Here is a 22,577-nt window from a genome sequence, read left to right as displayed (position 1 = left end):
TACATATAACCTTAGTTGTTACATTGTAATACTGAGTGCTTTTACAAAACTTTGCCAATTGGCCTACATTTTCATCAGAGGCAAAGAGCTGAGGGTGCCTCCCCCCCCCCCCCCCCAATCCTCCCCCACCTTTCTTATGCAGCCCTTGCCCCTTAATCTACTAAACCCCTCTTCTACTGCACTCCCCCCCCCCCCCCCATAAATGCACAAATAGGCTGACACCAGACATAATTTCACTGCATTTCTTACTTCAAGTAACTATATGCATGTGACAAAAAACTTCCTTGTATCCTTGTATCCTTGTAACAGCTGTGCTGCTACAACCTTGTTACTCTTTGATACAGTGGAATAAACCTATTAAGTGTACTAGTTAATTACTTACATGTACATATGACATGTACGTTGTGTCTTCGATGTCTTGGAACAGGGCCCACTTCCCCGAAAGCATCTTAAGCCTAAGAGCGTCGTAAAGTCCCTCTTACGAACGTATTAAGATTTGCCGATTTCCCGAAACCATCGTAGCTTAAGAGCATCGTGAAAACACTCGTAGATCTACGAGTGCTCCAGAGTACTCGTTACCGGCTAAGAGCGTCTTAACAGTACTTCTCACTGAGGTCACCAACAGGACATACAGAGGAATTACAACTTAGAATACATAATCCAATTTACGTTCCCATTCTTTATTGTGTTTACCTGTGATGAATTTTAGCGTGCAAAATAGCCTACATTTAATGGTCATAATAATGTGATGAAAAGCGGACAAAAATGCAATCAAGTTATGAAACGAGACGTTGCCAGAATAGTTTGAACGTTGAAACATGTCTGCTGTTACACCACACAGTACATGTAAATTAATAGACCTGTTCCAAGACATCGAAGACACAACATACATGTCATATGTGCATGTAAGTAATTAACTGGTACACTTAATAGGTTTATTCCACTGTATCAAAGAGTAACAAGGTTGTAGCAGCACAGCTGTTACACGTACACTGAAGACAATGAGGCCTTGACTGGAGCTAAGAATGGTTTGTATATCAAATCTATCATGACCAGATTTACCCCATCCAGCAGGTCTCAGGTCAGCTCTTTGCCTCTGATGAAAATGTAGGCAAATTGGCAAAGTTTGGTAAAAGCACTCAGTATTACAATGTAACAACTATAGCCTATGTAGGTACCCACAAATACATAATGCAAGTACAATGATAGTACAGTACCTGATAGTACATGTTATTACACAGGTTGTACCACTGTACCTAATTAGGTACATGTAGGTACACTGTAACAGCGACACATTAAAATAAAGTGTTGCTGATGAATTTCCCCAGTAGTGGACAATAAAGACTTCTATTCTAGCCTACACGTCACATGTAGCCTACTAGAAGTGATGTTTCAGCTAGAAGTGATGGTTCATAAATTAACCCTCCAACTTTGCTGATGCACAGAACAGGTGTGCTGAGTTGTAAGTAAGGTGGTGTAAGTAGCCTACTAGCCTGAGACAGTTCAAGAAATATGGTGCAGTGAAACAGTACTATACAGTTGATTTTCAGAAGGTGGTTTAGAGTAGTATAAATGAAATATAAATATGTGCACTGTATTACCTTATAAGAGTAGAATAAATATGGCTATGAATAACAATGTCAGTTGATATTATTTTAAATGTTGGTGACACTACATTAATAAGGAGAATAGCAATAATAAACAATAATGTGAATGCAATATCAATGGGCAATAAATGGAAATCAACAAATACTATAACATACAAACAATGACTCAGAACAGCCTAAGTGCATGGTGAACAAATATGTCTTTACACCCCTGTAGACAGGTGCATGCAAAAACACAGAAAGCAGACAAGGATTTTGTTTTTATAACACATGTAATAAGCAATGAACATTTCTAACATCAATAGTAGTTGTGCAGAGGTTGTAACATAATGATAAATACATGCTGCCTGTCACATTATGAATATATACCCTGTCTTGTCTTGCACATCAGAAGCAGCAGCACTATGCTATTACATCGTTCTGCTCTGCACAAACATAAGCAGGGTCTGATTTAGCGTGGCAGAGTGCTGATTGACAATAACATGGTTCACTGCAGTGTTTGGTTGATTCCCATTGATGTTTGTGGGTTCTGTTTGACTGTACATTTTATGTGTGGCATCTCATTCCTCAGTTGTCTAACATGTTTTCTGACGGCCACTGATTGCATTAGCAGCTGAAAGACCAACTTGTAACAAGGTCCCAATTGTGGATACACCCATTAACAGTCCTTGCGACCAATGACATCCGGATCAACTACAAACTTTTGATTGATTTTCAACAATGAACAGTTAGTTAGGTGTAATATGTCCAGCTCTCTCCCCCATCTTAATAAGTCAACATTATATGATATGACCCTATTTTTACATTATAGCCTACATATGTTATAGCCTAACCCTTATCTATAGGTGACTGATGAGATTCATGTTAGCATATATTTATTGGCGACACAATTAATATTGGAGCTATTTCACTGTCGCAGACACAGACGTGCTTGGTAGCCTAGGCTACGTAGTCATAGGCCAACATGAGACTTAAGCCCTCGTGTCGTCATGACTTAGGTTAGCCTATGTTCTTACTGTTGTTATTATCTGTAGGACATATTGTCTGTGGAACACAATTGTAGGCTAGGCCTATATTTGATTTTCAGTAAGCTTATATCAATGATAAAGCTTCTTTACTTTTTTGGTGTAATTATTTAGTTTTTTTTTTTTTATCTATGTAGGCTATTTCTTTAATGTTACATTATTATTTTGTTAATACATGGAATAAATCACCACAAACACACGCGACTGTAGCCTATGGGCTTCTCCTGTAGCCTACCAGGCTTGCGCAGCGTGGCTAACAACGCCCCTAAAACAAGTGTAACCGTCGGCTCCTCGAGGCTTATTACTTAAACGAAGTTATTAGGCCCGAGGTGCAGTGAAATGGCGTCATCTGGTGGTCATACAATTCACCCGCTATTAGACCCGAAGTGCAGGAGAAGTGGATATTCAACCACGCCATCCTTCAGGTCGCAGCGACACGTAGGTGAACTTTATGTGCTGTGTCATGCTGCCATCTAGCGGTTGTGGAATATTTAACACCCATTATGGTTCTGGGAATAGATGTGCCCTCGAATAAATGTTGTACTTTGTTACAAATTATTTGGGTAATCTATCTGATAAATTGTGTTTTTCTTTTTATACTTCGTACCTTTATAAATTGGAGTGTATCATTAAGGTACCTTTTTCAATGTCATTACTCTGACATTCGACATTAGTCGACCGTAAATTTGGGCAATGGGCACATTGTTAGGGGTTGACACTTTGCATAAGATTTCTCCACATTACTTGATCCAAATTCTGTGATTTTTGTTGTATAAATGTTGTACAATTATGTAGTTTCGTATCAAAGTGGAATGGTTGTTTTCATAAGTCAGCGGCGTTAGTTTGAGCACATAATTGACGTTTTGTTTACATGTGTTCAATGTAAGTCAATGGGAGCCGGAAATCCATAAATAGCGGCGTCCAAAGAATCTTTTGCCGGATAGCATGACGGCGGTCAGCTAATAGCGGTTGAGTTTGCACTAGACAGTTGATCTGTGGGAAACTATATAGGTTACTCAAAGTTGTTGATGGACTGACAGGCTAGCAAATTAACGACACATTGGCAGTAAGGATGTAACCTATTCTTTCACACAACCACACGTCACAGACCACTTGGAGGTTATGGTTATGGATACGCTTGTCCAAAGCGACACATAAATACAAAACAATATAGGCCTAATAATAGGCTAGGCTACTAAATAACAGGGCACAAATTAAGATGTTGGTCAGACTATAATAAGGAGAATACCAATGATAAACAACAATGTCAATTCAATAGTGTCATTCCGTGTCAAATCAGGCAAAATCCAGGAGGTTGCAGCACCGACTCCCGATTATCCTCAAAGTTTGTCTAGCCTATACACAATGTTCAGGTTCCATAACTAAAACCTGTAAAATATTTTTGTTCAATTCTATTGTTTTCATAGTAGTTTTGTCCTTGATTGTTTACACTCTCTAAGGCCTTATCTTGGAGGCCATGTTTGAACATTCATATCTTAAAAAAGTATTATTCCTAGCCTGACCAAACTTTGTAGAATGGAAGACAAAAATGTTCTCAGTAGGCCTACGATTCAACCATTAAAGGTTTGTACCACAGTGTCATTGGTTTCATAGAAGTCCCTAGTTTCAGAAAAAACATGCAAAAAAGTGATATTGATGGTCTCAAAACTCCTTTATTGTGACACACCTGCCATCAATCAGTATTTTTTTTTATCTAGAAATATAATCCTTTGTTAATGTTGTCCCAAAATGTGAAGTCACCAAAACAAAAGGCCATGACAAAAACAAAAGGCCATGACAATAAATAAGGATAAAAACAGGGCATGTTTGTATTTTTGTGTCATTTTTGTGCAACTGAAATGATATGTGGGGTAGCTAGTAGGACCATAAAAATCTATGTGGAAATAGCTAAGTATATGGACATTTAGTGTGTAAAGTACCATTATTGTCCAAGCCCCATTCACAGAAATGCATGTAGTTACAGGTGTTTTGGTAACACCAAAATAAACATTTACAATAAAAAAATAGATTTTAGCGCCCCCTCAGATGAAACACAACATAGCATTTTTAAAGTCAGACAAGTGAGTGTTTAATGCATACAGTTTTGGTTGTATAGATTTTAAGGTTTTGTTGGGTATTTGACATGGTTGCTAGGTATTTGACATGGTTGCTAGGCTGTTGCTAGGGTACTTGAGGTGGTTGCTAGGCTGTTGCTAGGTTAGTTGTGGTGGTTGCTATTAAGCTTCATAATGAACAGTGATATTTAGAAGCATAAAAATTACACATGAACTTTTAAATTAATTGGTTTAATGGACAACTATCCTTGAGGGATCAGATAATATTTTATTTTTGTATTGTAAATCAGGTTTATAGGCCAAGTATACTTGCGTATACAAGGAATTTGGTCTCTGCATTTATCCCATCTGTGAATTAGTGAACACACAGTGAGGTGAAGTACCAGAGCAGTGAGCTGCCTTGCTACAGCGGCGCTTAGGGCAGCTTAGGCGCTTGCTCAAGGGCACTTCAGCCGTGGATGTGGGCGGGGGAAATGGTTGAGCACTGCTCTCCCATGGTCGGGGATTGAACCGGCAACCCTTCGGTTCCAAGCTCAAAGCCCTAACCAGTAGGCCACGGCTGCCTCCGTGTTTTTTTTAAACCAATGTAAAGTCCATCTGAGTTGACAAGGTCAATGGAGGAACATTTTACATTCAAAATGACTATTGCATCCCGGTGACACCCAACGACCTAAGCCACCATCACCTCACGCCCTGCCCCCGCCTGACGCCTCCTTGCCTGTGCCTGTTGAGGTGTCCACGACTCTGGCAACCTTGATAGGGACATCAAGGAGGTGGTCATCCTCCAGCCCCCACCCCCACACCCCCTCAATACCAGTGCAACACTCACCTCCATCATCACAGGCTATCGTACCCCCACCATCACTGGATATTGCACCCCTCCCCCACATGGCGATTACGAACAATGAGGTGACAACGACCTCAGTCAACAGCCATCAGACACACAGATCCAAATGCACCCCTCCCCTCCCCTTACACCCCCCATCATCACAAAAGATCAAGTGAGAGCCCAACTAAAGAAGCTGCGCATCAATAAAGCAGCGGGGCCTGACAGTCTGACGATGTTGACTAAAATTCCAGACACAAGTTCAATCAACACAAAAGTACATTAAAACATTTACAATTTGTTACTTTTGATACTGATGAAATTATTGACTTCACTGTACATTATTATCATTATGATACATTTTATATTACTTTTACTTATTTTTAAGGTATGTTAAAGTGAGGAGACCTGCTTCCGGACATAGGGTTTTCCAGGGACCGATTACATTGTATAGCATTTAGAATAAAAACAATGTATTTGTTGTGCATGCTTTGTTGTGCTATCCTTGTCCTGATTAAGATTTTTTGTAGTTTTTTTCATGTTTTGTCCCAGATCTCAAGAATCATGTAATTTTAGTTTGTGTGAGTTAGTCTACACAGCTATGAAGAAAATTAAGAGACCACTGCACATTTTTCTAATGTCATATGAGTTGACAGTCATATTCAAATTTGCAGTGGTCTCTTAATTTTTTTCTAGAGCTGTATATTCTTTTCCACATAAAATTACAAATTCAATCTATGCAGTCAGGTAGCAGTAATTATAGGTCTAGTTAGGACTGCAACGATTAATCGATTAGTTGACTATTACATTAATTGCCAATTATTTCGATAATCGATTATTCGGTTTGTGTCATTTTATTACAGAAAATACATAAACATGATCTCATTGAAGCTTCTTATACTTGAATACTTACTCCTCTGACAGTGAACTAAATTATGGTGTGTGGATAAAACAAGGCATTTGAATACATAATCTTGGGCTTTGGGGGAAAAAATGATCGCCATTTTTTAATTATTTTCTGGCATTTTATCGATCAAACAACTAATCGATTAATCGAGAAAATTTTACCTTCTTTAGAGACAATGGGGCCTAATTTTGCAGAAGTGATGTTTTGGCCACAATCAGCGTTATATTAACTTTTCTATGTGTTTGTTACAGAGACTAAGGTATATGTTGGTAACCTGGGCACAGGTGCAGGGAAAGGAGAGCTAGAGCGAGCGTTTGGATATTATGGGCCATTGCGAACTGTGTGGATTGCTAGGAACCCCCCAGGGTTCGCCTTTGTGGAGTTTGAAGATCCCCGGGATGCTGAAGATGCTGTCCGTGGCCTTGATGGCAAGTACGTAAGTGGTGGATTTTCCCCCATTTGCCACCATAGTGATGAGACCCTCTCACACACATTCAAATATAGTAGTACTGTGAAGTGTTTTGCTCTCATAGAACACTCATCTTTAGGCCCTTTTGCACTATAGGAACTTTTTGCCGTTCCTAGAACCCCCCCATTGTGTATGTTCGTATATGCTGACCTCGTGCTATCAGCTATTGTGCTATCAGGTTTGCAAACATTCATTCACAACAGCTCACATCCTCCACCAAGATAATTAATTAAATAATCAGCTGGATTTTTATACCTGGATAGACCTAGTAGTTTCTTGATCACGGTGTATTTTTCACAATGAACTAATTAAATTAATTTAATAAATGATTTTATTCAAAACATCAGCAAGAGTAAACTGTTTCAACCATATTGTTTCAAAATGAACAATAGTAGCCTATAAACGAGGCAACTGATTTGCAATGCATGCTGGGAAGTAAATAAAGCTGAATTACGAGGGAACCTCAACGTGAAATGGACACTTCCATATCTGAACACAGTTCTGGTGCTTTATTGAAGCCGTGGTCAAACCAGAGACGGAACGCTAAAAGTAGCTTTGGTCGAACCGTTACTGTCTACAACCTCTCACTCACTCACACACACACACACAGGCACCACAAAAATCAGCCCCCGTTATGATGACAGACTTACTCCTCAGACTCCACCAAGCGCGCCGGAAGCACCGGTGCAGGGGGTGCGAACGCACCCCCACTTTTCGGGGGTAAAAAAAAAAAGGGCAGTTGTTGACCACAACACCGACACTGCATCGCGCAGTGGTTCCCAAATGGGGGTACGTGAAGGCACTCCAGGGGATACGTGAGATTTTAACCCTTCGAAGCCGATTGACGCAAAGTGCGTCAAAAAACACACCCTTTCTTCTCTGTTACATTGCTCCGCAACTGTTCATAGCAGCGAGAAGCCTTTATTGCGTGACAGAGCAGACGTGGGGCTTTCCAACGAGATCACGCACTTGTCTGTACGTTAAAGTATGAAGAAAAAAAATCATGAAATTAAATCAAATTGCATCATATTTACAGTCACCTGCGCACCCATTACTCTCGTTTGAATTACTCGCAAACCTGTGAACGCATAGATATGGCAAGCATATCAGATGAAAGAGGAGACACAGGGCTATCCATTGGTACCAAGTATGTCGATCCTTCTGGCTTATGAAAACAGACGAAGTGACTGCAAAATAATAACGTCATATAGCTCGACTTACCTCACGTTTTTCTCTGTTTTTTTGGCAAAGCATGTTTATAATCCAACGCTATTGTGTGTTTCTCTATGGCAAAGAATGTTCATAATCCGGTTTTGAGATCCTAGCAAATTCCTGCATGGCATTCAATTCAAGGCTCACATTGCATCCCAATTTGTTCGACAAAGAAACACCTTTTTTGCCTTTACTTTGTTCATGGCAATGCAGTAAAAAGTTGTAGAGAATCATGAGTGCAGACAGGCACACACAGGCTTACACGTAAACTCGGGTCAAGTTAGGTCAGATCAGTTCGTGTTACAAATATGGAGCGCAGAAAGGTCATTTTTAATCACTAATTAATGTATAACATGATTACAGTCAAACACAGGGAACAGGCACAGTTGGGTGACTAGTGTCGTTTTCTTACGGGGATAAACAGTGACAGGTTACCGGGGGACCTTTTACGCTAACCTTCAAAATGTAGCAAGTAGGTTACGTGCAGATCTTTTAATCACAGTCATTGACAAGGGTTGGCTACGTGCACAGGACAGAAAATGGAGATTGTGATCATTATTATTGTAGGCTATAGACTACCTCCTTTATTCCTTGAATGGAAATTCAGGTTATGCTGGTGTGCCTGTGTCTGCCAATATCAGGCGCAGTTTACTTTAGCAGATTATTCATTTAGAACTTGTAGCCTAGACTAAATCACTCTGTGCGTAAAAAGACGCTACTTGCAGTCCAATCAGCTTGAATGAAACCACCCGAAATCACTACACAGCACCTAACATAATGACAATTTTTGTTAGTCTAATAATAATAAAAAAAAAAGTCTATCTTATATCGTAATATCCCATGTGAAAACGTGCGTGAATAGTTGGCCTCTGGAATTTTCAAAATTGTCTCGGGGAACCCAACCCAGCCCGAAACCATCTTTTTTTTTTTTTTTTTTTGCACCCCCACTTTCAAACTCGTTCCGGCGACGCTGGACTCCACTGATTATGATATATGATATAAAATGCTACTTTAATAAATCCTTCATGGAACGTTCCTAAAGGTGATTTTATGGTTGACAAAAATAAGCAGTAAGACATAAAGGGAACGTTCTGGGTACGTTCAATAAAGGATCAAAAATGTGTCCTTGATATAACAGTCAGAGAATGTTCCCTAATGGTCCACTGAAAACAGCTGTAAGATGACGTAACAGGAATGTTCCCATACATTGACTAAACAAAATAAAAACCGGCCGTCACACATTAATGTTCTATGTTGTACTATTTAAATTAAAGATAAGATAAAATCCATTCCATGAGCTGCGCTTTAAGCACGTAGCCTTTCCTTGCCCTGCTCCGCTCTCTCTCGTAAAGAGCTCACTGCCCCTCCTCTGCATGTGCATAACGATTGCTGAAGGATTGTTGTTGCCACATAGAAGCATTGCATAGAAGACTGCGGGCTAAATTGCTATTAAATCCACTTAGCATAGTGACAATGCTGCGCAAATTTGTTTAAAACTGCTGCATTAAAGTTAGCTCTGCTAAGGTCTTATCACAACATAGTACATTGAGGAGACTACACTAAGTTAAGTTATGCAATCAAGCCGTATCTCAAAGCTAACGTTAGAATACTGTTTGGATGTCGAGTTTAGCATGCTTACTTGTTTGTCAATTTCGTTACTCATGCAGGGCTCATTTTATTGACTCTGACACTGAATGTTTGCAAAATCCTGATGTAAATGGAAAAGTGTTTTCCAAGACTCAAAAGTGCTTGTCGCAAGAAGAAGTACGAACCTTTATTTTAACTAACTACGTAGAAAATGTTATGAATTGCATCCACACATCAGCAGCCTTTTAACGGTGTTACAATTGCAAGGGTTCCCTCACGAACGTCTTAGGGGCCGTTTACACGACGCCGGTTTTTGTGAAACCGGTGAGGTTTTGTTAACGGTTACGCCTTGCGGCAGTTTAGGAGACTGAAACCGATAGTTTTTGAAACCGGCTTCCGAAGTGGGAATTTTTTAAACTGCCGGCTAACTTTCGCCGTGTAGATGCCTGTAGGTGCGAAGCTGGCAATTTTATGACGACATAGCCCCACCTCTCAACTCAGCCACGGCACTCAACCTGACACGCTGCTTGTCAAAACAAACCAAACCATTTATTTATCATATTAAAATGTTTTTTCTTTCCCCTGTCATAATTTATGTGCACAATGTAGCCTATCGGCCTTTTGTGGCTAAGTTAGAAGCACACGTTAGCTTAACTTATGTTAACTAACTGCATGTTAGTGTTTTCTCCAGTGGTGCTCAGACCTAATGCAATGCGTAGGCTAGGCATTTGAAATTTCACATAGCAGTCACATACCTTGAAAATGAACTTTATTAGTTTAACAGTTGAATTGAAAACCGAATTGTCTGTAGTCTCCTTATTTCATGCGACTGCTTAACAAACTGTTTCAACAATGTTTTCTTCTACGTGATTCACGCGAATTAAACGTGAGCTTCTGCACGGCCGGCGCCATTGACTGGTCTGGCATATGCACTACAGCACATTTAGCCGGTTACACCTCTGTGTGTGCACGCAAGTTTTTTCTTTACCGGTGTCGTTAAAGGTGTGAAAGCGGTAAGAGAAAATTCACCCGGCGGTTTCGTGTAGACGTAGCCTTAAAGTGACAGGCACTCAATTACACCTACTACCAAGACAAGCTTAACCCCCCCCCCCCTTCCAAGTCATGCTACTGCCACAAATTCAATCACACAAAACACAAATATACAAAACAATACCTTTTGAGAAGGCCCCCAGAACGTCTTCTAAAGGTTTATTGTGTGTGACCTTCAGCAAACCTTTAGTCACACTTTTTTTGGCTGGTCCTGGGACTTATAGTCAGGTGCGACTTATAAATGAATATATATATAATTGAACATGTTTTTAAATGTAAAAAAAATGTTAATTCATATTAACTGAAATGAACCCTATATGAAACATTACCGTCTACAGCCGCGTGAGAGCGCTCTCAAATGCAGTTCTGCGCACTTTCAGTCAGAGATTAGTGCTTGCACTATGCCTGAAACACAAGTGAATATCTAAATCCTGAAATTATGGCTGGGATTCTATTTATAGCCGGCCCTCAGATTCAGACAAATAAAGGCCAGTTATAATTGCCTACATTTAGGGCTGGGACAACGCGTCGACGTAATCGATGACGTCGACGCAAAATATGAGAGTCGATTCGTGAAGCATAACGTCCCAGTCAGCAAAAGAATGTCTGCAAGACGTCTTGGAGATGTGTTCTAAAGGTCTGCTGGACAGCTGTAAGACGTATTCTAGAGAGCGTTTGCTCATCTGGCAGACGTATCTGAGACGTCTTGTTAAGATCTTCAAACAGCGTTTAGCAGCCGTATTCCAGATGCTCATGAATACGTCATAATAGGACATCCATCTCCCTAACGTCTTACAGAGATCTTATAACGGTATTAAATATGCCGTTTTTACGTCTTGCAGACATCATTTTTATTCCTTTGCCCGCTGTATATAAGATGTTATACTAATTTCGTCTTGCATAATCTTTGGCGACATTCAGCCGCCTTATTTAGCCTAGCCTAATTATCTTTAAGGCTACTATAAAGAAATACGACAAATGGGAGCTATTTAACATATAAAATATTTATTAAATATTAGAGGGATTTGCGCCCAGGCGCCAATCTCAAAAAATCCTGCAGGTGCTTCTCTGCCTCCGCATCCGTTGATTGGAGCATCGGATTTCTCACAGCTGCGCCTGGACAAGAGAGAGAAACAGAATCGGTGTGAGAACAAACAATTTCGTCATTTCCACAACTGGACAAAGTTAAGGAGCAACCTTTTACAATCTATGGGAGCAACACAGCAACAGTGTCTGGTGGACGAGAGCTTGGGTAAGTTAAGTTAAAATAGGCTACTCTTATTTTAGGGTAAGTGTAAGCTACTGTTACTTGCCTTTGGATCAAATTGTGTGATGAGTGTAAATGTACAGGTGCATGTGCATTTATGTATTTAATAATTATTTGAAAGACAGCTGCCGTTTAGGCTACAATCGCCCACGTGGCCGTGTACTTCTATATTGCCTGCATGTGCACTAGTTTACTGTATGTTTAACTCAGCGATTTACTGTAAACTGATTATTTTGTGTGTTAGACCAACTGCAATGCTTGATTAATTGATATTCCCACTTGTTTCTTAAAGGTGCGATTTGTAGGATTGTTACCGAACGTTCTGTAGGCCAAAATCAAAACACTGGTGAACGTTCTCAAGACCAGAGGCTGCCTGTAATTCACTTCCGGTTTAATGCCTTTAAAACGGAGGGAGGGCGACACAGTGCTGCTCAGTTGCTAGAGGTGGATTTTGTCGTTCGTTCTCATGACACAGTTCGCGTCGTTCAGTTCGCCAAGATGATTCGTTCTGAATCGTTCGTTCTTTCGTTCAGTCGCATTTCCGGTAGCCTACAACGTAGTTCAGCTGTGAATCATGGAATGCAGGTTCTCAGCTCCTCGTTTGTGAAAACGGTCAACACAACACTGTAATTGTAGCGGCAAATATAGCTGCAACTAAATGATTATGTGTACTTTTAGACAAAACAGCAGTAGCTAATGTGTTCATTCATCTTGACATTAAATTGACATATTGAAGTAGACTACGGCTAGATCAGCTAATTTCTTTTTTAAAAATGTGTTCATTCATAAAGGAACAAAGACCCAGTAGGCTATGCCGACAAAAATGTTTAAAGGCTTGGCAGAAAGATTATATTGATGAAAAGGTTTCAAGTCCCCATTTTGCCCAGGTTACAGAGCCATAATCACTCTGCTTCTTCTGCTTCACTCTGCCAAGAACGAGTGACTGACTTAACGAGAACGACAGACCGAAGTGAAACAGGTCTTGGCGTGAGAACGAACGAACGAGACAGATTGAAGAGACATTTATTAACCTGACATGACACAGAAAATACAAAGACTGCATGCATTTACCATTAGACAGATATTTAAATGTAAATGCCAATATTGAAATGCAAAATGGAATTGTTAATGTACATTATCGTTATTTTTTATCGTATGCTCTCCCACTAGTCTCACTAGCCCATTTGTTTTTTTTCATGGAAACGGTTGCTATGCTTTCATGCCCCTCATTGGCTAATTCGATGAGAACGTTTTAGAAACAATACAGACAACAGCATACGATTGGTTTGGCTCTCGCCTTAGGAAGCTGGGCCAGAGGCATTCACAGCAGCACTCAAGGGGGCAGGCGAATTCCCGGAAGTAGAAGAATCGACGTAGGCTGGAGGGACCACCTCTCTGCTAACTCCCATAGAAGTCCATTCATTGTAGGATTTTTTTTGAAATACCCTAACTTCATATAACATATATCCTGTGCCGATATTGTAGCTTCTGTGTAATCCACATAAACACTACAAAGGCAAAACAGACTCCACTACCTCGTCCGTAACGTTGGTTACCCGTAAGAACGGTTAGCTTGTTCGTTTGGAGGGAAGCTAGCTTTGACGTAATCTCTCTTTCGCGCCGTAGGGAGATAACCGTATTGTTTGGATAAGAAGCTCAGTCCACCTTACTGTCTGACGGTAACTCATAAGCAAAACCCAGCATACACGACCATATGTTAAGGTAAAGCATTACACAGAGGGAACCTAATAATAATAAAAAAGTAAACCTAATTTTTTTTAAAAAGGGCACTAATCATTTCAGAGGTTTTCGATGGATTGACCGTAGGTCGGAAAAGTGGAAAGAAGATTAGCTTCAAGGCTATAACTTTGTTTTGTTTTAGCATGACTGTTTTTGAAGATGATCATGTGTGGTAGCTTCAACATTAACTCGACTTGGTGAGGATGATAATACATAAATAAATGTTTAACTTTGATGACTTTGAAGGCGAAGGAAGTGTGAGAAGAATTTCTGTGTATCTATCATATGAGTTACAAGATTCAGTTCGATGGCTAACGTCACGAAGTTAAGTGTGAGTCTGCGCAGTACTGGGGGGACCAACTGAAAAATCTTTCTATTTGACTCAGTGCCCTCCCATTGAAAAACGACGGAGTCTGTTCGTCCATTTCTTTTACTGTCTATGGCAGCACTAGGTCAGTGTGATTCAGCGACGAACGAAAGAACGAACAAGAACTGGAAAGGCGAACTAGTTCAGGTCGTTCATTTTAAAGACCCGTTCGAAGGAACTAGTTCGTTCGCGACCGACCCACCTCTATCAGTTGCTGCGCCGCGGATTTGCCAGCTGGTGGATGCTGTTGGTGGTCGATGGATTTTCACGTGGCATAGCAAGGTTAGCAGAATTGTTTCCTAAGCGTAATGTAAAAAAATGAGTTGCAGTATTGGGTACAATATTATGTAGAATGGACCGACATGTCCACCGGTCGATTTCCCGTAGTAAATCGACCCTTTTAATGACTTAAATTTATTTTAGTATAGATGAGTTTAAGTACAACATTTACGTTATTCATGACATTTATCTACATGTCGTGTTATTGGATAACGTTAACGACAGGTGAAGTTGTTGACATTATCAATGGAGATCAAAGGCGCTCGCGTTCTAAAGGTTAACGTCACTGTTGCCGTTGGCTAATAACGTTAGCATGCTAGTGACTTTAATTTTGTAGTCACTATCATTACACTTACCTTTTCAACAGCTCAAGGAGGGGAAAATTGGCTTAAACTATCTAACGCTATCTAATATTATCTTAATTAATCTAAAAATATCTATCTATATACAACAAAGATTGTCTCTTGTCGTTATCACCACCAACGTCTGCGCAGATTGTTGGTAGTTGGGGCTGGTTGGCAAGCATGCGACTTTTAGATGTGCAGTATTCTGTTAAAAAATCTGATAAGTGAAGTGCTCGCATGGCACTGAACTCTTCAATTTATTCCCCCATCATTTCGCTGAATTGTAACGGGCTACACCCAAGGGGGCAGGCGAATTCCCGGAAGTAGAAGCATCGATGTAGCGGTGGTTATCAACTCTCTGCTAACCCCATAGAACGCCCAGTCATTTAGGATTTTTTTGAACTCCCATAACTTCATATAACATATATCATGTGCCGATATTTTAGCTTCTGTGTTATCTACATAAACAATAAAAGGCAAAACAAGACTCGACTACCTCGTACGTAACGTTAGGTTCCCGTAAGAAGAATGTTTAGCATGTCCGGTTGAAGGGAAGCTAACGCACTGAAGGGAGATAACCGTATTGTTTGGATAAGAAGCGTAGCTGCTAGTCCAGCCAGCACGGAAACTCGTGAACAAGCTATGTAGCCTACAATAGCATTGTAGCCTATGTTAAGGTAAAGCATAGAGGCAAGTAAACCTAATGGAAAAACAGTAGTTTTACCGTTAGGTAGTCTAACGATAATCATTTCAGAGGTTTTCGATGGATTGACGTAGGTCAGAAAAGTGGAAAGAAGATTAGCCTCAAGGCTATAACTTTTTTGTTTTGTTTTACCATGACTGTTTTTAAAGATGATCATGTGTGGTAGTTTCAACATTAACACGACTTGATATCACTTGTGAGGATGATATTAATAATAATACATAAATAAATGTTTAACTTTGAAGGCGAAGGAAGTGTGAGAAGAATTTCTGTGTATCTATCATATGAGTTACAAGATTCAGTTCGATGGCTAACGTCACGAAGTTAAGTGCGAATCTGCGCAGTACTGGGGGGACCAACTGAAAAATGACTCAGTACCCTCCCATTGAGAACGACGGAGTCTGTTCGTCCATTTCTTTTACTGTCTATGGCTACACCTCTGCCTTTGCTAACTTAGTGGGTTAGGTTGACCTAGCACCTAAGCAATGGAAGGCAATACCATCAAATGCATTACAACCATTTGTTCAGTAAATATCTATCTTCGTCCAGAGGTGAGGAAAATGACTTGCCTTTTTCATGCATCTCCTTTGTCCATCTCCTGTGTTCGGGGAATGTCATTTGAAATCACTCTTCAGGTCGTGATGTGATTAGAAAATGCATAAATTAACCTTCATAGTTATTTTCAATTGACTCGTTCAGTTCATATTTTTTAAATGAAGAAAGACAGTGAGTGCTTCTGGTTTCTCTCTTCAAATAAACTAGGGCTGCAGCTCAGTCTTTTTGGAATCTATTATTCTAGTGATTATTTCATCGAGTAACAAAATATTTAATGTACTTAATTGGTAAAATATATTTTGCTTTAAGTGCAAATTGATTAATATGCACAATAAATGTTAAGCTGTAAACTAGCCCTAGTCACTTAAAAGTAACTTTATTTATTTTATGTAGATTTGTGCATCTGCAGCATCTACCTTTCCTACCAAATAACCTAATTTACAAAAAAAACTGCTGTTTTCACAGTGCAGTTATTCTACAATAAAGTGCAGTACTTAAGTATTTTCATGTTTAAAATACAGAATTTTATTATTTTGAGTTACTCGAGTAATCAATTCAGCCCTAACTTAAACCTTTAACAAGTCCTTTAATAATCAGCTTTCCATCACTACCATCTCCAGTTGTTGTGGATGTTGTGTTACCTATTTCAATCACAACTAAAACAATAATCATGTGTTACCAAGCTGGACCTAAATTGATTCCGAGTCTGAACTATCTGAGCTAGATGAAGTTATTATGTTAGGAATGTGGTAAGTTCAATTCACAGTTAATAGAAAATGAAATTGGTTCATGCATAACACTGCTTTTGAAATTGTATCCTTAAAATTATTATCTTTTATGATTCCTTTTAGGAGTATTTGTGATGCACACCACACTACTCTGTGAAGTGCTCCTGACCTTCAGGAGGAACAAGGATCAACTGGAGGTCAACCTGGGAAGAGGATACTTGAAGCTGTTGCTGCCACTGAATAGCGCAACCCTGTTGTAAGAATTTTGCTTTCAAACTCATCTTTCATATACCTTGTTCACTTTCAGCAGCTTAAACACGTTTTAGATTAAAACTTCTTATTCCACTGCTTGGCTGGATTTCCCATTGTCCTACGTAATTCAGAATGACCATTAAAATTGTTATTTGAACACGTATGAGGTAGATCCAATTTTTTATTTTTTGAACCGATCACACTTGTATATTAATCACTGGGGGGGGGGGGTATACCATGTCTCATTTTTTTTTTTAGTGGTTAGGATGGCCAAATGTATATTTACTTTCCATTATTTTTTATTTATGCTCCATACAGAAAGGACTCGAGCTAGAAGTCAAGTGTGCCGATCTTGGCAGACCTGTGCCACTGTGAGGTGTTGAGTGCGTCTTGGGAGAGCTGACATCTCTTCACAGCAAGAACATTGATTGGTGCAGAGCTGAAGCATCACACATAAAGGAGCACACAATCACCTTTAGAGGTTTACCTCTGGTCACTCCATAGACTTCTGAAAATAACATGGGGACACTGGTCCTGGTGTTAAGATGTTATGTAAACTCCCATGATTTCATTTCGTCTTTGGAAATGTAGTCGCCGACTGCAATTGCTTGAAAATCGCATGGTGTAAGCTCACCATAAGGCTTTTAAGGATAAATCATGAAAAAATATTTTCGAAAGTGCTCTGTAGAAGGGCCCCAAGATGCATACTTGGAATACTAATTTTCTGTTATGCCCATCAGACAATGAATCTTAAATGTGGTAGTGCTCTATCCACCCTTTCATGTAGGTACCTAGATGGTGTAGTGCCAGTCCTCTATTTGTGTTCTCTACATGAGTGGCAATCCTCAGAAACATTGTATGTGAGTTTGTGTTGCCTGGACAAACCTGAAAAGTGTCTTATAGGCCTTAACCAGCCCTAAAAAGAGCTGTGTGTGGTAATCATCCAGGCTTAGAAAACACTGGCTAGAGCAGTGATCCTCACAATTTTTTTCACGAGCCACTTTGGCAGTGCAAAATCAAAAGGAGAGACACTTTTACGACAACATACTAAGTCACCTTTGCAAATGTGCATTTCTACATATAAATTGGACATCCCACAAAAAAGAAATAACACAGCCAATACATTTTCATTTAAGACCAGATTTACTTTAATACTGGGATGAGCGGAAGCTGGCATGCATGTCCTTGACTTTCTTCATGCTGTATTTTTAGTATTAGTAGTAGCATGTTTGACAATGCCCTCTTTAGGAGGCACCATTAAGGCTTAATAACTTCCTTTCACCTTCATTACTGTATTTGGGTGAAGGGGGAAGTATAATTTAGATGTTTGTGTTTTTGTAGTGCAGTATTCTATGTTTATTAATCACATTTCAAAAAATGTATTGACTGTTACCACATACAGTGGGTCCCATTTAGAAGTGGCCACTTCATTCGTGCTTTCCGTGAGTCATGCACCTGCGTGAAATTATTACAACGTATCGCCACAAGGTGGCAGTTTAAGTCTGCTGTAGCATTTGTAAACAGGGCAGCGGATTGCATTCAAAGGCGTTGCAGTGGCAGTGAGATACTGTAAGCAGAATGAAACTTAAGATCACCTTGTGGAAGTCATACAGTAGACTAGGCTAAATCAGAGCCTACTTTTGTTTTTATCAAGCTGGGGCCAGAGGTGATGGCCTTTGGCGAACAGTTTAGGCAGGTTTAGGCCTACTCAAAATGAGTAAAACCAAATTTGCCGAAATCTTGCCAAAGCTACCATGCGAGCCACCAATTATTGCTTGACGACCAACTGTACTGTAGATTGATTTACTGATTGTGTTTGTTAGATACATTGATCATGTATGTACATCTCCCCCCCCCCCCCCCCCCCATTTACTACTGCTATGAGAATGTTCACATGGCCATGCTGATCAAAATCATTGTCATTTTACAAATTCGTAAGAATTTGTCCTGAAACTCCCCAGATTAATGTTGAGCTTGTTTTAAATGGTCTGTTTATTTGTCTATTATTTTGTTTTCATAAATGAAACCATATTGCTAGTTTTGGAATTACAGCATGTCTCAGTGGGGCAGCCATGGCCTACTGGTTAGCACTTCGGACCTGTAACCGGAGGGTTGTTTGAGCAAGGCACCTAACCCCTTACTGCTCCCCGAGCGCCGCTGTTGCAGGCAGCTCACTGCGCCGGGATTAGTGTGTGCTTCACCTCACTGTGTGTACACTGTGTGCTGTGTCTGTTTCACTAATTCACAGATTGGGCTAAATGCAGAGACCAAATTTCCCTCATGGGATCAAAAGAGTATACTTATACTATACCATAAGGTGTCAAGCAGTGTTTAACAAATGTTTGATTAATGTGTAGTAATGTTTTTTTTGTAAAAACTGTAAAATAATAAAATGTGTTTGAGTTATTGGTTTGCTCTGTAAATATTGTCAAAAGCATCTATGAAAAACCATGACCTTTAGGCTACTTGCATACACTTACAAGCAACTATACAAAATGGTAGGAACCTCTAAAACTCTCGAAATTTAGATTGTTTGTATGGTGATAATGGCTGTTTTGTAAGAATTAAAATCACTGGATACTTTGCTATAGCCTGCACAATTGAATTTGCCATGTTAAACTGGTATAGCATTCAGGATGTGTGCTTATATCCATTCAGACTTGCTAGGATGTGTTACATCAAATCGTTAGCTATGTGCGAAGTGCTGCTGTGATGTCAAATGACAGCCTTTTGAAGGTAATATGGTGATCAGCCAGCACATAATATTTCTACACCTAGCAGATGACGAAGGCTATACTGGAATAAAGCGTATTTTAGACATACAGATTTCCAGCCGATGTAGAACTAAAATGCATCTTGACGGTGAAATAGCGCCGACGTTTGTAAGATCAAAATAAGACGTTCTAAATGGAACGTGATCGATCTCCAGGAGATGTAGAACTATATTACACACATTGACAGTGAGATGCCGCCGCTGTTTGTAAGATCAAAATAAGACGTTCTAAATGGAACGCGATGTAATTAAGCTGATCTTTTCCAGACGTCTTGGAGACGTATGTGTGCTGACTGGGGTGCTGCTAAATATTTTTCATTTTACACCTTCAGTGTTTTCCATACGTTGACTAATATGTGGCTGGGCACCACGAAATCAAAACCGGCCACCACACATTGATGTTATGTTTTAGTCCTACTATTTAAATTAAAGATAAAATAATTTCATGGAGCTGCACTTTTTACTCACACAGCCTTTCCTCGCCCCGCCCGCTCTCTCTCGTAACGAGCCCGCTGCTCCTCCTCTGCATGTGCATTTAACAAATGATTCACGATTGTTGAAGGATTGTTGTTGCCACATAGAAGCACTGCATAGAACACAGTGGGCTAAATTGCTATTAAATCCGCTTAGCATCGTGACCATGCTGCGCAAATTTGTTCAAAACTGCAGCATTAAAGTTAAGGTAAACTCTGCTAAGGTCTTATCACAACATAGTACATTGAGGAGACTAAACTAAGTTAAGTTACAATATGCAATCAAGCAGTATTTCAAAGCTAACGTTAGAATACTTTTTGGATGTCAAGTTTAGCATGCTTACTTGCAGCTGCTTGTATTCGTTACTCAGGCTCATTTTATTGACTCTGAATATTTGCAAAATCCCGATGTAAATGGAAGTGTAAAGTGTTTTCCAAGACTCAAAAGTGCTTGTCCAAAGGAGAAGTACGAAACGTTATTTGAACTAACTACGTTATGAATTGCATCCACACATCAGCAGCCTTCTGTGTTAATGTTAATTGCAAGGATTCCCACACAAACTGAGTTGGACATTCTACTGTCTGCTATTCCAATGGATGCATGCCCATTATTAATCCTTGGCGATTTTAATATTCATTTGGATAACTCGTCTGCAATTGACTTCCTGTCCTTACTCTCCTCATTTAATATCACACGTGTCCACAGTCCTCCTACTCACAAGGCTGGTAAAGATCTTGATTTAATTCTGGTACGTAACTGTAATACAGACAACGTTTTGGTTAATCCATTACATGTATCGGATCATCACTTTATCAGATTCTCTGTGCGTCTCCTGGATAACCCAGCAGCTCCTCCTCCGATAATTTCGTTCCGGCGTAATCTCAGAAGCCTCTCAAGTGACCATTTTGCAACATTAGTAACATCTGCTTTACCTACTCCTAGCTCATTCTTGACACTTGAGGTTAATGACGCTACAGAGACTCTCTGCTCTACACTGGCATCTTGTCTGAATGCAGCATGTCCTCTTTCCTCAAGACCTACTCGTTCTAAACCTCGCCATCCATGGCTGACGAACAGTATAGTCTCAGTACGAAAGGAACTTAGAGCTGCTGAGAGGAAATGGCGTAAATCCAGAGATGGAAATGATCTTAGTAACTACCAGTCTTTGCTGTCATCCTTTTCATCCACTGTTACACTTGCAAAAAAGGCATTCTATCAAAGCAAGATTGAGAGCGCCACTGACAGTAGACAACTTTTTTCTACTTTCAAATCTCTCCTCAATCCTCCACCACCACCATCAACTACTTCACTGTCAGCAAATGACTTTGCAACATTTTTCACTGAAAAAGTTGCTAAAATAAGTGCTCAGTTTGATGCTCCTATAAGGAGGGCTTTGCCTTGTGTTAGTATGACCCCATCATTTGACTCTTTCTCTCCTCTTGATGAGGAAGCAGTCTCTCAATTGCTTCAGCGATGTCGTCCAACAACATGCCCATTAGATCCTGTCCCGTCCACTCTTCTACAGTCTATCTCACCCGCTGTTCTACCAGCAGTCACACATGTATTTAATGCTTCTCTCAGTTCTGGAATAGTTCCTTATTCTTTTAAACAGGCTAGGGTTACACCTCTGCTAAAGAAAAGTACACTTAATCCAACTGAGGTGAAGAACTACAGACCTGTCTCCCTTCTTCCTTTCTTGTCAAAGGTTTTGGAGAAAGTGGTCTTCAAGCAAGTTTGTGACTTTCTTCATCAGAATAATCTACTAGACCCTATGCAGTCTGGTTTCAAGAGTGGTCATTCTACTGAAACTGCTCTTCTGTCTGTGACTGAAGCATTGAGAGTAGCTAAGTCCTCTGCTCAGTCATCAGTATTAATTCTACTAGATTTATCTGCAGCCTTTGATACTGTTAACCATGACATTCTCCTATCTATACTATCTGAACTGGGAATTTCTGGAAAAGCTCTTGACTGGTTTGAATCTTACCTTAAAGCGCATTCTTTCAACGTGTCTTGGCAGGGACAGGTATCTAAGTCTCATGCCCTCACCACAGGTGTGCCTCAGGGATCAGTATTAGGACCCTTGCTTTTCTCTATTTACACCACTTCCTTAGGTGATACCATTCGCTCCCATGGATTTGACTATCACTGTTATGCAGACGACAGTCAACTTTACCTGTCTTTCCCACCTGATGACTCTAGTGTTTCCCACCGGATTTCTGCATGCCTTAAGGATATTTCAGCCTGGATGAAAGATCGGCACCTTCAGCTTAATCTCTCAAAAACAGAGTTTTTGGTGTTTCCAGCTAAAACAGCTATTCCCCAACAGATTAACATCCA

At 40.0% G+C, this 22,577-nt stretch overlaps 1 protein-coding gene and 1 long non-coding RNA gene across 4 annotated transcripts in view; both read left to right on the top strand.

The window, feature by feature from the left end:
* srsf7b (serine and arginine rich splicing factor 7b) overlaps positions 1-22,577 on the top strand; it is a 91,249-nt gene that overhangs the window by 4,235 nt on the left and 64,437 nt on the right. For all 3 annotated transcript variants that reach the window (XR_012988828.1, XM_076295900.1, XM_076295904.1), the window contains exon 2: positions 6,692-6,872. Coding sequence is in view for 2 of the 3 variants with exons in the window: in XM_076295900.1 (XP_076152015.1) it covers positions 6,692-6,872 (181 nt within the window). In the remaining variant the exon portion in view is untranslated. The remainder of the gene's footprint in view (positions 1-6,691; positions 6,873-22,577) is intronic.
* Positions 14,109-18,854, top strand: LOC143135190 (uncharacterized). The gene is made up of 3 exons (XR_012988847.1): positions 14,109-14,414; positions 16,865-16,997; positions 17,312-18,854. It is a non-coding gene; the product is annotated as an uncharacterized LOC143135190 (long non-coding RNA).

This window comes from Alosa pseudoharengus, unplaced genomic scaffold (assembly GCF_046254945.1).
Source record: "Alosa pseudoharengus isolate Yale_2024_CS ecotype anadromous, Long Island Sound unplaced genomic scaffold, YU_APseudo_1.1 YU_APseudo_1.1_scf_1, whole genome shotgun sequence".
NCBI lineage: Eukaryota > Metazoa > Chordata > Actinopteri > Clupeiformes > Clupeidae > Alosa > Alosa pseudoharengus.
Note: the sequence above shows the minus strand (reverse complement) of the source record. Positions and strands in the feature narration are given on the sequence as shown.